The sequence below is a fragment of the Epinephelus fuscoguttatus genome, linkage group LG1 (assembly GCF_011397635.1).
Source record: "Epinephelus fuscoguttatus linkage group LG1, E.fuscoguttatus.final_Chr_v1".
NCBI lineage: Eukaryota > Metazoa > Chordata > Actinopteri > Perciformes > Serranidae > Epinephelus > Epinephelus fuscoguttatus.
Window position 1 is genome coordinate 20,018,681 of NC_064752.1, and position 20,434 is coordinate 20,039,114.

Genomic DNA, 20,434 nt, shown 5'->3' on the forward strand with positions numbered 1-20,434 from the left:
AGGGGAAAAAAATCCTCTGCCTTCTTGAATGGCTTCTAATAGTCGTACTGCAAACATAAACAACCAATCAGAGTCAAGGAGTCTCTAATGCAGCTGTCAATCATGTCAGTCACTGCTTATGAACTGCGGTCAAACAATTCAACTAGGCAGCACTGATAACATATGAATTAAAATTCTGTTTACTGCGCTGACTATTTCTCGCCTCAAATGTTATTAGAAACATATTTAAGTGTACTGTTTAGCTGTAAAAGAGAAAATTTGTGACCTGGCTGCCATGTTGGAAACTGCTGTCCACTGGCTGGACCAACTTTCTCATTTTACAGCTAAAAAGTACACTAAAAAATGTTTCTGAAATAATTTGAAGCGAGAAATAGACAATTCAGTTACAGAAACCAGTTTGACGGCATTTAACAAACAATTATTGATGTGATTGACAATCCTCGGCTCTAATCTGTTGTTTTCTGGGAGCCGATTTTAACAAAAAAATGTCATTAGGGGCAAGAGGAAGAGGAGGAGGGACATCAGTGACAGTGTAAAGCACATGCAAAATGTTAACGTTAAAGTTTAGTTTGTGACATTTTGCCTTCAGCAGTTGGCAGCAGAGTCCGAGCATAAATAGGAAGACATACTGAGGACAGAGATGTGGCAAAGTTCCTGTTCCAGGCCTGAGCGCATACAATATTTTGATGGCCAGGCACATTAATCCAGCCAAATCTTAGGTCACCATAAATATTAGCACCATTAACTCACATTATCATTGGCCTTTTGATGTGTCAGTTTGTTTTAAGCCCAGAGTAATCCTTTTACTCATGGCTGGGGCTTTATTTATTTTAGGATGCTGCTTGTGTCGTCCTCAGCCAGTTCAGACAAACTGAATCTCTATCTGTGCCCCAAAACTTAGTTCCACTCGTAAGCCACTTGTAAAATGTCAGCTGTGTGGTGATTGGCCTTCCGATGCACTGAGGCTTTTCAGCCCTAAATATGTCTCCACTTCTCTGCTCCTCTTCCACATCTTCCTGGAGCTTTGCCATTTAACTGTAAAATCGCAGCAATTTGTCTCCTCCTCTTGGTTTTATGACCTAGCCATGCACTCTAGCCCTCAGTAACTGCCCACACACTGTGACCAAATGGATTTCAATCAGAATAATGTAATCCCAGTACATTGCTCTCTCCTGAAAGTCCCGTCTTTCTGAACTTCCCTGGCTCGAAAAAGGGATTCACTGCAAGTTCGTCCTTTTTCAAAATTAGCATGAACATAAAACAGCCAATTCCCATGTCATTACAGGTTCCTAACCTCCCCTGTCACATGTCTCTTTTAATGCCTCGCAGCTGTATGAGAACTTCGTGGAGGAGGTGGATGCTGTAGACAACGGCATTTCACAGTGTGATGGGGAGGCCCGCTACTCTGTCTCCACCACGCTGAGCGCACGTGTCGGCCACCTGAACCCACGCTGGAACAGCAAGAGTCAGGACACCGAGGTGAGGGATTGCATGAGTGTGAATGTACACTTTCACTTAGCACACAGACTGGTCTGATGCAGCTTTTATATTACATGTCTTTTAAACTCAAGGTCACAGATTGCATCTAATGTGTGTGGGCCTGTATCTGTGACATAAGATCCTATGAGGAGATATAAGGGTCCTGTCGTCTTAATAGAAAGAGCGAATGACTTCAGTGAGAGGGTCACTGTAAATAAATTGTCCTTGCAGCATCACAAGACATTTCATCAGAGGGAGGTGTGAGAACATGTGAGAACGTGTGAGAGCATGTGAGAGTGTGTGTGTGTTCACAACAATGACACAATTTCCTCTTGATACAGTATACATCAAGATATCCTGAATCACAGCGGGATACTTAACAGCAGCATCAAAGGCTGTGCTCTTTGGATACAGTGCACATGTGTTTTATAATTGCCTGGATTTCTACAGTATGACTCGTGGGCACTGTCTGTTACTGTGTGTATGTTACTTTTTATCTGTCCAAGGAAAAAACATAAGACACATGACATAACACTGTCATGTTGATATTCTTTAATCACAACCATATTATTCCAAGGACATCGCTCTACTCAGATCAGTATATATATTAAACATCCAAAGAGGCGATTTTTAAATGCTGATTTATTTGTGGAGCTACAAGACTACTTGAATCCAATGTATAACATGTTAAAATGTGAACATGAATTTAATATTGAGATTAGTTTCCCACTTATTTGCTTGGTCGATGAAAAATAATATCTGCAGCTCAAGCTGACGTATTCAAATTGCATTTTTCTGACCTACTAACAGTCCAAACACTGAGTTACTAATTTCTTGATAATCATATTTGATATTTATTCCTAACATGTAAAAAAAGACATGAAAATACAGACAAGCAGACAGACAGAAATAAAATAATATTTCCAAATAATGAAAAGTATAATGTAAAAGCACTTGATAATGAATAGATACTTTGATGTACACATCCAAAAAGAAGTGGAAGGAAGTATAAACGTATGAAGTCTCATCCCTTCTCATTAAGTCATCGAGTGAAATGAAACAGACAGTTCCTTATATCAATAAACCTATACCTTAAACTTTTCTAAATATACCATTGTTATTACCTTTTAACTTTGTCACACAAAATAATGGTAAAGGTATATAATAATAATTACCAGATAATCAACTTGTCCTGCTATCTTTTTATATTTGAATAAGTGAACATATGCATTTTACAAAGTATGAATGTAAGTAAAATGAGTAAACACTTAAGTTACATATAAATACATTGTTTTTTTACAGAGAAAAACTATTGCATAAGAGAAAGAAGAGCAACAAATCCTCACATTAGAGAGGATGACACTGGGTACGTTTGACGTCTTCGCTTGAAAAGCGACACTAACAATTCATTGATTTATCAAAGTGGTTGCGTGAGTAGCTGCTCATTGAATTTTTCAAGCTTAATTGCCTGAATGTTTCAGCCCTATTATATTGAACATAGGCACAGATAGATGATAACAAAAAACATAAACTTAGAGGGACAGTTCTCCCCAACATCAAAAATACATATTTTTCCTCTTACCTGCAGAGCTGTTATCAGTCTAGATTGTTTCAGTGTGAGATGCTGAGTGTCGGAGATTTTGACTGTAGAGATGTCTGCCTTCTCTCCAATGTAATGGAAGTAGATGGCACTCAGGTTATTGTGCCAAAAAACAACAACAACTCAACAGCAGTGTCTCTTTCCAGAAATCCTGACCTGGTTACTCAAGATAATCCACAGACCTTGTTGTGAGCAGTTTCATGTAGGAACTATTTTTCCCCATCACATTACACCCATTGACCGTATCACAGTGCAGGAAGCATGCATCTACTTAGGACAAGAGGCTCGTGCTCCTGACATTGCGAAATATATAAGCATTATTGGCGTCATCCTCGACTGAGCTGTAATGTTAGCTAGCTCAGTGGTGCTGGGTAAGCTAACAATAGATGCACGCTTCCTTCTGCGTGGTGATGAGGTTATAGGTAGGGTTGCCACACTTTATGGTTTTCCTGAGATTGTTCTCTTTTTTCAGCACCTGCCCTGGAAAATGAGTTTTCTTTCCCAGGACACAAATTGTCACTGTTTTTTGTGAAAATGTACGTCTAATTTGAAATGTCCGAGTACCAAATAAAACAAAATTCTTCTACTGCTGTTCTGTTTTTTTCTCTTTACGTTTAGACATCCAGTCCTGTGTCTGTAAAGGGGTAAAAATTAGTAGAACTCAGCGACAACTGGCCATATGCCTGTACTCAAAAAAGTTTACCTTATCACCTAGCAACTGCCGCACGGGCTGTCGCTGTCGTAGATAGGCTATCCAGTCATTTCACATTATTTTGTGCAGTTAGTAGGCTACTGTATTCCCCACCACGCTGTGGAGGTTTTACACTTCAAAACTGACACATTGGAGTGCAGAGATTTTTTTTATTTCGAAAGCCCCTATGTCATAGTTAGGCTTCTCCCATATCTCGTGTTGCAGGTGGGATGATTAAGATGTCTAATGTCCGTTTTGACAAACCACTGTGTGCATCAAAAGCCTAGATTGCTCTGAAATGACCTGACACAAACAGTTCGTAGGTTTCTGTAAGTTTTGCAGCATGGTGATTAATTATTTTTCAGCCACTGATGTATTTAGTCTGTGTGTCTTGTGTCCATGGCAACCAGTCTCTTCAACCCATTAAAGACTGAATGGAGATTATGTGCTCCTGTTTTTGTCATGGACATGGTATAAAACTAGCATGTTATTCATACATTAATAAATTATTATTACTTAAGTTAATGGTCAGGTGTAGTTAGTGAAGCTTATATCCATAAATGGTCAGAGAGGAGAGCAACAGCTGTATCTGACGGCTCAGTGCGATCAGCTTGGCTGCTTGTTAGTACAAATGGAGTTAAGAGAGGCAACAAGGAGTCCTACAACTGTTGACATAGTATATTTTTATATTTAACGCCGTGGGTCACACGTCAAATGTCCCGGTTTTTCACAAATCAAATATGGCAACCCTATTGGTGGATGTAGTTCGGTAGTAAGAAAATTGTCTCAAAGTGAATTTGCTCACAACGAGGTCTGTGGATTATCTTAAGTAACCAGGTCATGATTTCTGGAAAGAGACATTGATGTTTAGTTTTTAAATGTATTTTTTGGTGCTTTGAGCACCACAAGCTGAGTGCCATCTAGTCCCATTATATTGAAGAGAAGGCAGACACCTCTACAGCCGGTATTATCAACAATCTGCCACTCACTCATCAAAACAGTCTAGACTGATAAATAGCACTACAGGTAAGAGGACAAATATGTATTTTTGATTTTGGGGTCAAAAAGTCTTAAAAATCCAAGTTACAATACAAAATGTCAAATACAACAATAAAACAACATCTAATTGACGGCTCAAGCAACCTCTCTAGTTGATTACTCAATAACCTGTCATTTAGCACCAGGACTAAGCCCTATCTTGAACTCCCTTTTGTTTTTGACACCCTGATATTTAACTGGAGGACCCTAGGATAAAAAGGGGCATTTTGCAACATCATTAAATGATAGTCACTCACAATGTGTAACCATCAGTGAAACAAAAGATAGGTTAAGACTGTTGTGGTCAACACGACAGGTGCAATTTAGTGTAGTTGTTGTTGAGACAGTGTTTTTGGAGCCGTACAGAAACAACAGAGGCCCAGAAATGGCCTTGTGTGACTTCTCTGTCTCTCATTAGAGCAGTAGGGGAATGCCTGCGGGGAAACAGCACCTGTTTTCTGCATGATGATACCTGCCGCCTGGCTTTGCATATATGTTGACCAATTTTTTTTTTCCATCGTCTGTGCTGTCTCAGTGGAGTAGCTGGCCTATTTTTCTTTTTTTTCTTTTTTGCATTTCATTTCACATGATTATGATTCTTGTCCTGACACTTTGCCTCCAATTCCCCTTCTAAGTCACACCGCGAGGCAAGATAGCTCTGAGGGATCAGGAAAAAAATGAGAAAGCTTTTTATAGAAAAAAAAATGTTTTGATGGTAGGCTGACCCTGTGAACTCTCAACAGTGGCTGTTTGTGATAATTGAACAACCTAATGGATTTTCATCCTCTCCATCCACGACAGTTAAAATTCAGGGACACCACAACCTCCACAATCAGATGCATGCAGATTAGGCTTCTGCCTTTCAAGTTGTGCGTGTCTGTGTGTGCATGTGTTTGTCTTATTCTCTCTTGAGTTTCCGCTCAAGACACGATGAAAGAGCGAGGTCAGACGGGTTTGTGCAGGACATGACAGGAGGCTGATGAAGCAGGGCTGCAAGGATTAGTGTGGAGATGGCTGGTTTATCTGGCACACAGTCTCACTTAAAGTATTTGACATCAAACTGTATTGGGATTCAGAGACAGGGCAGTAGTGACAAAATGTGTGAATGATCATCAGCTAAAAGGATTTTGAACCATGAGCAGTTTTTATTCATCAACTTGACATCTAAAGGCTAATCAGTTTCACAAAACAACTCTATTTCTGCCTTCATAATATGTTACAGTATGCTCTCATATTTTTAAACCAGATTTGATGCATATTGTGTGTTCATGTTTTTACAAGGAGGGTTTCAAAAACGCTATGAAGATGGTTGGAGAGGAGTTCCTGGACCGCCTGGAGTACTACCAGTCTGCCTGGTTACCAGCTCGTGCGGTGGTGGAGGAAGCTGTTAACAAGAGGCATGAGGTACAAGACTGTCCAATCTAACGTGTGCATTTTTGGATTTATTTTTTTAGTCCTTTATAAAAATAGTAACTTAGCATGTAGGTCCCAAAAAAAGACATTTCTGAAGCTGTCAAGATTGATTTTCCATTGTTCATGTAACTTCATTTTAAAGACTGTGAGCAGTGAAACAGTTAAAGGGATGCTTCACCCACAAAATGATCATTTGTATATCAGTACTCACCCAATGTTACGTTGAAGTCATGGAGAAAACAGTTTTTCTCGCATGCCTCAACTGTGAACGAAGAATCCAAAAACTGAAAAAAAATTCTTGATGAATTGAAGTCATTGGGGGCTATGTTTTAACACCAGCAAAATATCAGAACATCTGCTTACAATCTTGTGCAGTAAAATCCAAGTCTCATTTATCCAGTCCTGTTTTCAGTATCTCTCAAACACATGCATTGTTGCTAAAACCTTTCTATTTAAAACACCTCCTGTAAAAAGTATAGCCTATACCTCTGCAAGCGTGTGCATGTGAGCTCTGTTCAGTGCAAGGCAAAGCTGGAACACATGGGCAGATGTGCTACTCATATGCAAACGGGTCTTTCAAATATAAATCAATCAATCAATCAATTTTATTTATAAAACCCAATATCACAAATCACAATTTGCCTCACAGGGCTTTACAGCATACGACATCCCTCTGTCCTTATGACCCTCGCAGCGGATAAGGAAAAACTCCCCCAAAAAAACCCTTCAACGGGGGGGAAAAAAACGGTAGAAACCTCAGGAAGAGCAACTGAGGAGGGATCCCTCTTCCAGGACGGACAGACGTGCAATAGATGTTGTACAGAACAGATCAGCATAACAAATTAACAGTAATCCACATGACACAATGAGACAGAGAGAGAGAGAGAGAGAGAGAGAGAGAGAGAGAGAGAGAGAGAGAGATGCAGGTAATGACAGTAGCTTACAACAACATTGTTGAAAGTAATAATATTATAGTTACAGTTCTGGCTACTGCGGTACAATATGTTGAAAGTATGTATTAATACCTGGCAGTATACATGTGTGACAATAGTCATATGTGTAAAATAACAGTAGAAGTATGACTAACGACTAATGATGGCAGCAGCAGCAGGAGGCATCTGGCAGGACCACGGCAGCAGCACAACCACACACGTCACGCTGTCCAGGCACCGCTGCGATATGAGTTAATCTGAGAGACAGTGGAGCACAAAGGCTCTGGAGAAGAAGCCGAGTTAGTGACATCCAGAATGGCCGAGTTAGCAAGATGCAGTAATAGAATACGAGAGAGAGAGAGAGAGAGAGAAGGAGAGAAGGTGCTCGGTGCATTATAGGGGGGTCCTCCAGCAGACTAGGCCTAAGTCAGCCTAACTAGGGGCTGGTACAGGGCAAGCCTGAGCCAGCCCTAACTATAAGCTTTATCAAAGAGGAAAGTCTTAAGTCTAGTCTTAAATGTGGAGACGGTGTCTGCCTCCCGGACCGTAACAGGAAGATGATTCCACAGGAGAGGAGCCTGATAGCTGAAGGCTCTGGCTCCTGATCTACTTTTGGAGACTTTAGGGACCACGAGTAACCCTGCGTTCTCAGAGCGCAGTGTTCTGGTGGGATAATATGGCACTATGAGCTCTCTAAGATATGACAGAGCTTGACCATTTAGAGCTTTATAAGTTTACAGTAGGATTTTAAATTCAGTTCTGGATTTTACAGGGAGCCAGTGCAGAGAAGGTCAAACAGGAGAAATATGATCATGTTTCTTAGTTCCTGTTAGTACACGTGCTGCTGCATTCTGAATTAGCTAGAGAGTTTTTAAGGACTTACTAGAGCTACCTGATAATAGAGAGTTACAGTAATCCAGCCTAGAGGTAACAAAAGCGTGGACCAATTTTTCTGCATCTTTTTGGGTCAGGATAGGCTTAATTTTCGCAATATTACACAGATGAAAAAATGCAGTCCGTGAGGTTTGTTTTAAATGAGAATTAAATAGTATAAATATATAGTTATAGTGATGTAGTTTTGCTTGTGTTAAACATAGACCCTGTTTACCTCAGTGCATCTAGAATTTTTTGGATTCTTCGTTCACTGTTAAAGGTAGGATCTGGAGGATTTTCAAACAAAACAAAATATAGACATATACAAATGAAATCCTGCTTAATCATCACCTATGGGCTTCTACTCATGTGTGGTGGTGACTCTGTTTGCAGAGCTCCTGCCCTTTAACTGTATTTTGATGTTTTTGTGAGCTCGGACCGCTTCTGGGCAGAGATTTCCCCAGCCAGTGAGAGAGTGCAGGTGCTGTGCCCGAGCGTGTCCGAGCGTGCACCAGCGCGAGCCTTGCCTGAACCTCTTCTGTGAAGCCTTCTTCCGTACCTCCGGGCTCCGTACACCCAGGAGAGTTGAGCCTGATAGGAGGGGCCAAATTTGAATGTGTGTTTACAAACAGCAACTGGAAAATCCTCCAGACCCTACCTTTAAGGCATGTGAGCAAAAACGTTTTCTTCACAAATTCAAAGTAACACAGGGTGAGTTATTGATATACAAATGATTATTTTATTGGTTAGTATATAAATAAAGTATTAAGGCAGTCCTTTTATAGTTCATTATCAATCAGCAGTAACGTGATTCTCCCTTTTCTTGTGCTTTTTCCTTATATGAGTATTTGTAGAGTTGTATAGTACAGTATTAATGCAGTGCTGGACCAAATAATTATTGATCTAACATCTATTATAGATGTGAGATTCCTATAAACCTCCTGTGTCTCTTTGTTGCTCCTGGTGAATTGAGAGATAAACCGTCAAGAGTTTGGAGTCAGAGAAGAGTCTTTAGTTTTAGGCATTGAAGATACGATTTGGCATTGAAAAACTTGGAAAATAAATTGTCATTAAAAAGCTTTTCACTTGAAAAGATAATACACAGGTATAAAAACAATGTAGCTTTTGATAAAGAATGACGCACATGTTTCCAGTGTTTTTAATGTGGCGATGTTTTGTCAGTGACAGTTTCCATTTTGATTCTCTGTCACTGTTATGGTATGGAGTGGAGGGACATAGGGGCGCTGCAGGATTTTCATATTTGATCCCTGTTTTTTTTTTGTTTTGTTTTTTCCAGTACGACTTCTTTCAATGACAGTACTTTTCTTTTCTGTGGTAATACAAGTTTTTCAATGCCAGTGTTTCCTTGTTCAGTTCAAGTTTTCAATTCATCGGCAAACTGTATTTATAGTGCCAAAAACTAAAGACTCTTTTCTGGCTTCTTATTTTTCCAGTTAGATCATGTATTTTACTTTTAAATCCTAAATTACACAGTAAACTGCTGTTTCCTCTCCACGATCTTCTACCTTGCACGCTAGTTACACACAGTTTTTCTGGTCCTCTTCTCGTTTCCAGGTAGATCCCAGTGGGGAGGTGGTGTTGTTCTCCCAGGGAGGGTGTCCCTGGAAGGAGCATCTGTTTGCCCTGGAGAAGGAGCTCAAGATAGAGGTGCCCATCAAGTTTGTCCTTTACCCCGACCAGAATGGGCAGTGGAGGGTCCAGTGTGTCCCCGCCGGGCTCAACACCTTCCAGAACAGGTAATTTTTTATTCTAAATAATTGAACCACAAGTACGACTTCACCCAATGTCTATTTTTAGTAGGATTTCATTAAAGGTTATTAAAACGACATTTCTGCTTCATGTGATCTCATGTGCGGAGGGAGCACCTCGCATGAGTTACCCTGGCAGAAATTAAACATGCAGAACACGCAGGGATGTTGTGACACTGACTCACACACAAGAAGTTCTCCAAGGCAGGTTTTTTTTTTTTTTTTAAAAAACATCAGCGGAAAACACAGTGACAGTCACAACTCCACAGTCACAGCTCCAGTCTCCCAGATGTGTTGGAAGAAGTTGAGGTCTGTTGATGGAGAAGAATCATGATGTATGATTTGGCTTTCATGCTTATCGGACCATTTGACAACTGCTCACGGAGGATTGACATGTCTCCCAGTGAGAGACTGACTCCTGCTTGAATAGAAATCCTTGTTTGTCGGATGAAGATCATCCTTTAGTTAAAGCCGGGGTTTTGTTCTCACATTTCTCTCTGAGGAGTTGAAAGGATGTAAACAGTCTTAACACCTAAACAGAGACACCTGAGCCCTTTCTCCCTGCCCGCCCCTCTCACTCAGGTGTTTTTCTTCTCCTCTTCCGCTCCAATACAGCAAGCCAAGAATTTTAATGAGTGTCAAATTCATGCTTTATTGAACGATTAAGTTCTCACCCATATTATTACTGTTGGGACCCAATTACCATTACATCTACTCACGACCCTCTCGTAATATGAGTATGTTTTAGGAGTGTTAACAGTCCAATTAAATCCTTAAATAAAAGCACTAAAGAGAAATCACTGGTTGGATATGCCAGTGTGCTCAAGTTTAACAAAAAAATTTTTTTTTTTGGATGCCAAAAGAGAGAGGTCAAATATCAGTGCTGACCTTGAATCCCTCTTTCTGCCGGCTTAAAATCAAATTAGCAATGTTGGTGTAGTTAATGGAGTCAGACCTACATTTTAACAGCCAAACTGTCATTTACCTTTGGTCCATTCTGTACCACTGCAGCACTTGCTTGACTCACTCATTTTTGGTTTTCCATTAGCAAAAGTTGCAGATAGTACCTGTTACTTTTTTTGGTACCATCTCAGTCGATGTTCCAAGCACGCTGAGCCGGCACTAGAGGATAGGAATAACACACTGCAGACCACTGATTAGTCAGAGAGACATGTCACAGGACATCCTGCACAAGCCCATTTTAAAATAGTTACTGATAATAGCAACTGCAATTTTTTAATTCACCCAATCCAGATTTTGGAAAATGGAAGCCCACAAAAATTCGCTGTACATTACAGTGTACAAGTGATGAGGTGCAGATGTTTCTCTCTTGGGTTGCCAATGACAAAATTCAGGGAGTGTCACGTTAAAGATGATGTCTTGGCGAGTTCACACGGCATCACTATGGCAATCAGCTGAGAATCCTGCCTGTACTGAGAGCGCACTATTTACAGTGGAAGATGAAATGGAGAAAAGGACCTGGAACAAAAAGTGAGCTGAGTTTAACTGAGTCTATACGGACCATGCAGTGAAAATGAGGCTTAAGTAGGAGCTGAGGCACAGCGATGCTTTAGGCTACATACAAACATCAGCATGCTAACATGCTCACAGTGACAATGCTAACATGCTGATGTTCAGTGAGTCTAATGTTTACCATGTTCACTATCTTAGTGTAGCATTCCAGCAGCCTGACAATTGTTAATTAGCATGAAACACAAAGTACAGCTGAGGCTTAAGGGAAGGTCATTAGTTTTGCAGTTGTTTGGTCATAAATCAAAGTATCTGACAGACCTGATGACACAGAATTCGTCCTGTCTGGAACATGAATGTAAGTTCCAAATTTTACAGTAAACCATTTAACAGTAAAGCCATTTCACTAAAAACCACAAATCATCAAGGTAAGCAGGACTAATCCTCTGAGGACCACGAATGTTCTCCAACAAATGTCATGGCAATCCATCAAATATTTGTTGAGATATTTCAGTTTGGATCAAAGTGGTCGGCCTACCTGCAGACTGACGTCAGTATCCCTATAGTGATGCTGCTAGCATGATTAAAAAGCCTGGCCACATGTTTATTTTTGGTACCCTGGATGGCTGCATTGTATCGGACAGCTGTGGCTTGTTCACTCACTAAGAAAGTAGAGCACTTCGCTCCAGTCCTCAGATCACTGCACCGTCTACATGTGTGCCAGCATATTGAGTTTGAGATGCTTTTACTTTTTTGTAAGGTGCCTAATTGATTATGGACAAAGAAGTAGTGTTATCTGATTCTCTAGAAATCTCAGTTCATCTTAGATAGCTTATAAAACAGGGTGAAGCAGCATTTAGTTTCTGCTCCAATTCTTACTGCTTTTAATTTAGTGTTTGCCGATACTTCTGTTAACATTTTAGGCCATTCTTTTCTGAAACTGCTCTACTTTTATTCTCTTATCCATCACGCTTGTGTATTTTCCCTCCTTTCATTCTATGCTAATTTATTTTTCCTTCTCATGGTCTTTTAAACTTTTAATGCATTTATGCCTTATGTATTGTAAATCCTTTGAATTGTGTTTGTGGCATACATATAAATATCTTGCCTCTCCTTGCCTGCTGCACCAGCCCCTGCTGCTGTTGTTGTGGAGCATCTCTGAATGTTTTAGCAATAATGAGGTCCCCCAAACCCTGGAGCCTGACACTTAAGCAAAAGATGCCTCCATCCATGCTCATTAAATCATATTAGTATTCTTGTCTTGCCGCTCTGTACATAATGACAGTGATGACAGGACAAAGACCCTCTGTGTGAATTTGTCAGATGGTTAACACCTCTGAAGTCTGTGTTTGTTACCTCTGGAGGCTCTTGAGGGGATTTGTTTACGTGAAGAGCCTCTTGCGCTGCGACCCACAACGCTGCTCTAATAACGTCATCAGCATCCCCACTGGAGTCCAGCGGTTGGTGTGTTGTTTGACTGCATCCCAGCATACAGCACACTTTATGAATGTATGACCAAGGAAACGTGCTCCAGGCTTGTTCCATATCATTTGTGGAGATACTTGCCTTTCTTGCTGCTTGCTTTGCAGCATTGTCATCCACAAAAATACATTTTCAGCTTTATCTTTCACCAGATAGCGACTGAACATGAGCTGTTTTACATTTGGTACAGAAAATACCTCCAGCAGCCATTTTGATTCCTTGATGTTTTTATTTCTTTTTTCCACGCTGGATTTTGTTCTCATGCTTCGAGGTTTGATGATGTGCGCTGCTTCTCAAAGTGGTAGCAGCGAATCTTCACCATGTGCATTTAAGCACCAGTGAGTGACTGAGGTGGAAGAATATTAGCAGTGAGGGGAGATGAATGCTAACAGTTTAAGCTCGGGCCCTTAAGGAATGTCATTTTGATCCAGTGTCCGCTGGTCAAAATGACAGACATCACTGGAGGCACATTAGATCAGCTGCAGCCTATCAACATTAATTTAGTAACAGCTAAAATAAAAAGCTTGGATGTCCTGTGGTTAATGTGCAGCCGGTGTCTTTGTTCAGCCAAAGATTGATTGAGTGAAAAGATGCATCACTCTGTAACAAAACTGTGTGACACCATGAGTGGACTGTGTGTTTTTTCAGTTCAGCAGGGATCCTTTGATTGACTCTTCTCTCAGATACATTTAATCACTGTTTCATCATATTTTCAAATCTAGGTGACAGGTTGTGATCATGAATTAGACCGCCAATAAAAGCATTTGTGCTTTTGCCTTCTCAGCTGACAAAAGGTGATTAGACATAGAGTTATAATTATTTAAGCCTTTAGTTATTTGCAAATGTGTAAAAATAATTTTAATAACATTCAACAATAGGATTCAATTTAAGCTGTTAGCCTCAAGAGGCTGTGGTTTACAGGGATTATAGAACAGCTAAGGGGTGATTGTTGTTAGTCAAGACGCAGAGTGGAGAAGTGTCTTTTGCTTTTATAGAACAGCTACTACAGATAACTGGTAATGGTTCATAAAATAAATACACAGCAACGTAAAGATGCAATCATTTATTGATTAAAAAATCAGTGGCAACATGGAGTCAAAGATGTTTCTCCTCATGGCTTGAATACAGTTGTGGCAAACTTGTTGATTTCTATTGTCATTTTCAGCTGTAACTGTATTATTTAAACACATATAGTTAAACTCAGTGGTCCGACCTATCTGATGTTTCTGATGTGCTTATTTTATGACCTTGTCACTTTATCATATTAGAATCTACTGGCATGGAAGCTGAACAGTATACTGCTGTGGACAGGGTTGCAGGAAAAACGTATTTTGGCCACCTAAAAAAAAACACTATATTTAAATACTTTCACCTTACACACTAACCAACTGAGGTAGCGGTAGACCAGAAACTCAAGTATCCATACCTGAAATTACTGTTTTTATCATTGGAGTCTGGTAACATTGATTTGATGGCTTCAGTTACCTGCCAGAAAAAGGATGTCTGATGGCAGGGTGAAGTGGTGAAAATATTCTAAATATAGAGTTCACCTAAACTGGTATTGATTTTTTTGGTGGGTCTTTTGTAGGTGGCTAAAAACTAACTAATTAAGGCAACATCCGCTCAGCACTGTTTGATTTTAATGTACATGATGCTACAGTTTTCTACATGGAAGTTAATGTAAATAAATATTGTGATTTGCTCTGTACCTAACATTAGGAAGGAAGTTACAGGAGTTTATAATTACATGATATGTATCTGCCATCAGTAACAATTGTGCTCACTTTCCCTGAGCTGTTGTCTCTTGCCAGCGACATCATTTTTTAAATAATGTCACATTTTACAAAACATAGCGAAAGCTAGAGAAATGCGAGCATAATGGCTTCAGATAAAAACACGCGAGCTAGCTGAAGTTACATTGTCGACCAGCATAGATTGTTGAGGTCGTTGGTCAGCTTTGGATGGAGATAAAGGGCCAGTGGATTGGGTGGCAGCAACGACACCACTGAAGTCATAAGACACAGTGGGTTCATAAATCCCTATAGGATCTCTTTGTTTCTTTCACCAGCGTCTTCGTGGTTTGTTCATTTTCCTGTTTCTCACATTATGCAAATTGGCAAAAAAAAAAAAAAATCCATAATGGCAGACTTTTATGATTATGCATCAACTGAATGACTGTGTTGAGTATTTCTGCCTGTTCTCGTCCTAGTGGAAGATGAATTATTCAGGCTTTAGTTGGCGGTTGCCCTTTTTAGTTCTGCGTCCCATACAGTGTGACAACAGGTGACTAACTGGTGCAGTAATACTAAAAGTGTGATGCAGCTATGTGTTTATAGAGTATTTTGTAATGGCTTTGAACATGGCTCAGCAAATTATAATCAGGGACCAGAACTATCCGTGAAATGGTGTCAAACCCTGTTCCCCAGTGTTGCCCACAGCAGAGACAGCAACTTGTAGCTTTGTGGAAATGAATGCAGGTAATAGTTGAAGAAATGAGGAAGGAATGTACCTCCCATGCAACAGAAATAGTCATCAGTGCTGCATGTGGATCAACTGATGAAGTCGGTCAGACCCAGTTTTCTGTGTGTGTGTGTTCATCTCCTAGCTGTATGAATCATAGGAAATTGAAATAAATGTTATTTTGCCTTCATCTTTACTTGCAGTGAGCGTACACTGTCCTCTTGCTTATGTAAAGGATTAGAGAAGAATCTGCACACTTTTTGTATTCACTCTGCTCAATCGTTCAGGGTCATTCAGGTCTGTAGCAGATAATAAATTGGCCTTTGGCACAAAATAAAATTAAATCCTACCGCATTGTCTGACATTGTCATTCTTATTTGTTACCCCCCCGAAGCACAAATCATGCAAATCATTCAGCTTTCAATTACATTTTTTTTTTGTGGGTGAGAAATTATTATTGCAACTTATTTAATGTCTGTTTATCCCAGCCCCCACAACTGGATGATTTTAGGATGCAGATTTTATTCACGTCCAATGCAAACTGACCCCAAGCCAAAATTTAATAGAGAATGTAATTTTTTTTTTCATTAAGTTATAAAAAAAAGAAGATAATTTTGTTCACAGCTGTGACATTTTCTATATAGTTTCCCCTTCCTGGATTTAAGGCATTTTTGTTCGTAGAAATTACCCTGAGCAAAACTTATTATGACAAATTATTGTAAAATGTAAGTTAATTAAATTTGAAATTTGTCATAATAAACACATTTGCATTTGTCACATAAACAAATGCACTGAAACTCAAAATTTATCCCACTAAATAATTACTCAGTGCTAAACTTTATGTACTAACCATGGCGACAAACATATTGTGTTTTCTATGACCAGAATAAAAGTCACTCTGTGTTTTGCCAGTTTGTCGGAAGTGTTCAGTTTGTATTAGCAGTAACGTAATACAACTCTGATACAGCAATATGAGAGTTAACAGTGAGCAGTGAGGCTGATATCAGTGAGTCAGAATTAAAAACAGTTATTCTGGATTGCATGCACACAATACTAAAATTCATCAGGATATCACAGTAAAGTCACATGACGTATTTCCATTGCAATCTTGAAGCCCAAGCTAGGAGGTAGGCAGAAAAAGTGAATGACATGTATATGCTACTAATACACCATATTTATACTAATACACCCCCAAAAAAAACCAGTCAATGTTGTGCAGTCATAAAAGACAGTAAATAAAACCCACTAAAATTCAGAAACCACAGCAAGAAGGATGTGTCTTTCATACTCAGTATTCATTTTTTCAGCTGTTTTTTAAAGTATTCAAAAAATGGTTATATTTAATTGCATTTGGGATGTAGGTACTTCCTCATTTCAGTTTAATGAATCGCTTGTACCTCGTCCATCATGGCGCTTTCAAATCAAGCTACAGGAATAGAAAGAAACAAGGCATCAGACAACAGTTGAGCTCCAAACAACGTACCTTGCTGTTTCGTCAGCTTCAAATCCGAAATGTCATCATCAAAATAAAACATGAACTTTTTAGTGATCAAACACACTGTGCGGTGTTCATCTAAAATTTGATCTCCTTCATGTTGCCCTGCTCGGCTCAAAGACTGTTGGACACACTCGTGGCTCTGTTAGTCTGTTTTTAACAATCAGAATATAATTTTAATCACATCACTGTATTGCTTATAACTAATTCAATACAAGTTGGATTTAGCACTGTGACATCATCAGTATAGGCTGTGTCACAACAACAAATGCCACATCAGTCAGTTTAGATTAAATGAAACAGGTTTAAGCTCAAACCCAACTCTGCCACAAGCGAATTTTGGACTGTAAGTGATTGCAAAAATGGGAAGTTTGTTAAAAACACACTTTGTTTTTAAAGGGCCAGTGTGTAATATTTGGCATGGTTTATTGTCAATCTGAATCTGAATCTGAATATTCTACCCATTAATATGTTTATATAAGTGTATAATCGCTATAAAATAAAATTTGTTTGGTTTTCATTGCCTTATAATTATGCTTTTTTTATATATATATATATATATATATATATATATATATATATATATAGCAAGGGCCTTACTTTAGAGAGGTCGCCATCTCGCGCCGCCATGTATGTACGGCAGACCGAGCGGACAATCCAGCCAGCCAGAGAACGCGTTTCACGTGTATCAATGAACCAACGAAGACAGCGGAAGGAAGGAAGAAGGAGGAGGAAACAGCAGAGAGTGATTGTAGTTCGTCGATAGTGAAAAGTTTTTTTAGTTATAAAGTTTGCAAATGGACCACACTTACCACACAACAGGAAAGAATGAACCCGAACTGTCATCTGCGAGGAAAAGAAGACGCAACTTCACTCCTTGTGATGCACTCTCTGCGGCGCTTTTCCTCCTGATGATATATCTCCCCAGCGATGGTAGCAGTAGCACCGAATCCCATTCTGTGCATTCAGCCTCTCTTCTCGCCCGCTCAGCATCAAACACATGAAATTCCTCATCCGTATGCTCCGGCTCAAACAGGTATGGCTCTGGGTCTGTGTCCGCTACAAGAAACTCTTCAAAATCGCGTTCAAAGTCGTCCATTGCAGCTGCTATAGTCCGGAGATATTGCTAGGCTAAATAAACAGCTGAGCTCTGTTTACCGGCTACGCTGTCAGTCAGTGTGCGGGCTGGAGATTGGTGGAGCAGAGAGGGGAGGGGGTGCCCACTAGGTATTGTAAACGAGTATGTGTGTATGGAGTGTGTCTGTTATGCTAGAAGAGTCAGCGTTTGGGACGGAGTGGAGTGTTACCGGAGTTTCTGGAGTACTCAAATAAACGGGCCTTTTTCCTGAACGCTCCTCTGGTCTCCTGCTCATGAGTGATTCATTACAATTTCATAACATGGTTTAGATTTCTAAATAAATATTCATCTCGTGTCTAGATAGACCTACTCCTGAAAAACTTGTGCGCAAGGCTTTTTGTCCCTACGAGGCCACCGTCATTTACCCGACGGGAGGGGTGAGCGAGTGAGCCCTGCAATCTAGAATTTGACCACTGATTTCAACCCATTTTACACACTGGGCCTTTAAGTACAGTAAATTTCTGGCACAGAGCTTTTATTTTGAAGGGCAATTTCCTGCTGTAGATTGAGCTAGAAATGGACAGCTATTCGACCGAGACCACAAACTAGCTTGTCGACAATGTATTAAACTGTGGACCTTGAACTGACGACTAAGGAGAAATGTGGACCCCGTGGCTGGACTACTTTGGAACTACTGATATAGAGAATACATTGAATTGCTATTGCATAAACAGTATCAAAAACATATTATGATGTAATTAAAACGTAAGGATTGTACCTGTTGTGCTGTCATTCTAATTCCCCACACAGTAATTCTACTGCCGCTGCCTCTGTCTGCTGTGTACATGTGGCATCTGTTGAATGTCCTCTGGCTAACCTACCTGTCTGATTGTGATAAACTTCCTCTTTTCTTGAGATCTGTCACCTCTTTCTGCTACTTCAGGACTATATTCACATCTCAAAACAACTTGCTCATGTTTTTAAGTACTCAAAACTGCTATGTAACTGTATCCAAGTCTAAATTTTCTCATACAACAGCTGAGGGCATGGGGTGTGTGTGAGAGATGGTGAGCGATGTGTCTGTATCGGTGTATTTGTAGTTTATGTTTGTTATGTAATGCAGTTTTGTTCTGTATTTGTGTCTAGAGGACTTCTTGCAAACGAGATGCCACATCTCAAGGGGCTCTCCTTTCAGTAATTTCAAATTCTTCCTGAGGTTTCCTTATTCTAAACTATTGGTCTAAAGATTCAAGGTGTCATGTGTTTTACAGATTGTAAAGCCCTCTAAGATAAATGTGTGCTTGTGGTCTCTGTAAATCCAATTGACTTTTCAGATGTGATATCTCATATAGACTTAATGCATAGCTTGAGACTTCACTGTCACAGCAGATGGTCTCTAAGCCACGAGTCCATCTCGCCACCATGTTCCCTGACAGTATGTGCCCTTTTGCTTTTATCCTGGGCTTGACTCCTCTCATTATTGGTACACTGTGGGTTGTCCACAGACACAGGAAGAGGGTGGAATAGCTTTGTGATTGTAGTCCTGATCTGACCAGAGGCTGCTCAGTTACATGCTTTCTATTTCCATCTCTTTCCATGAGGTTGCCTTGCTCACCCTCCCATTAGTGATTCTCTTCTGCCTCTCTGCCTCTCTCTCTCTTATGTACAGTATTTCTGTCTCTGTCCTATAATCACCCTCTTCCATTTTCCCATCTGTCTTGCTCTCTTCCCATTAATCCTATTTCTCCCCCCCATCCATCCTGCCTCACCTTTCACACCTTCCGCCTCCCCCCTGCTGGACTTTTTTTTCCACTCCACTGCAGAATCTCATCAGGCGGTAGCTCTTTCAACCAAAAAGACAGGCACCTGCTTAGGGTGGCGTACAACTTCAAAGATTTAATTTAATGCAAACATGGCGGTTGGTGCGGCGCTACATGAGAACAATGGCTTGTGAGATGGATAAAACAACATAGCTCCAGATGGCTCTTTCTCTGGGTGGCCTGCTTCCTCCCAGTGGGCATGTGCCGACTCTGCGAAAAGGGTGTTGTTATCACCTGTGTGTCTTCTCCTGCACCTGGGGGGAGGGAAAGGTCTATTTTTATCAGCATCACATTGCTAAGGAAATGTGAGCCGGGAGGAGGAAGATAGGAGTGGAAGCAGTCCTTCCTCCGAGATGCACGGTATAGGATAATACTGTAGGTTGACAGCAATATGAGCCTAACCAGAACATATAACTCTATTTCTGGACAAACACACTGGCTGCTGTCACACTTATCTGCTGTGCCTCTCCATTAGGGCTGCAGCTAATGGTCATTTGCTGATTACTTAATTGGCCTTTTTTTCAACATGTCAGAAAATATTGAAAAATGACCGTGACTATTTCCGAAAGCCACTAGGTGACATTTTTAAATGTCTGACAGACAGTCCAAAAGCTAAAGATATCACTTAACTGTCACATGGGTGAAAGGTGATTAGCAGTTCTTGACATAAAAAAGCTGGAAGTAGAAAATGTTTAAAAGAAAATGATTTTTAGATTATCAAAATAGTTGCAGATTTATTTATTTTTTTTGTCGGTTGACTAATCAGTTTAATCTGTGCGACATCCAGTGTTGGGCAACTTACTTGGAAAACGTAGTGAGCTAAGCTACCAGTTG

The 20,434-nt window shown here is 40.1% G+C and overlaps 1 protein-coding gene across 1 annotated transcript in view; it reads left to right on the top strand.

Annotated features, from left to right (window-relative positions):
- The window catches only part of myg1 (myg1 exonuclease), a 40,159-nt gene that overhangs the window by 13,688 nt on the left and 6,037 nt on the right, over nucleotides 1–20,434 (top strand). Inside the window, exons 4-6 of the mRNA XM_049589070.1 lie at nucleotides 1,330–1,479; nucleotides 6,090–6,212; nucleotides 9,602–9,783. Coding sequence (XP_049445027.1) covers nucleotides 1,330–1,479; nucleotides 6,090–6,212; nucleotides 9,602–9,783 — 455 coding nt within the window. The remainder of the gene's footprint in view (nucleotides 1–1,329; nucleotides 1,480–6,089; nucleotides 6,213–9,601; nucleotides 9,784–20,434) is intronic.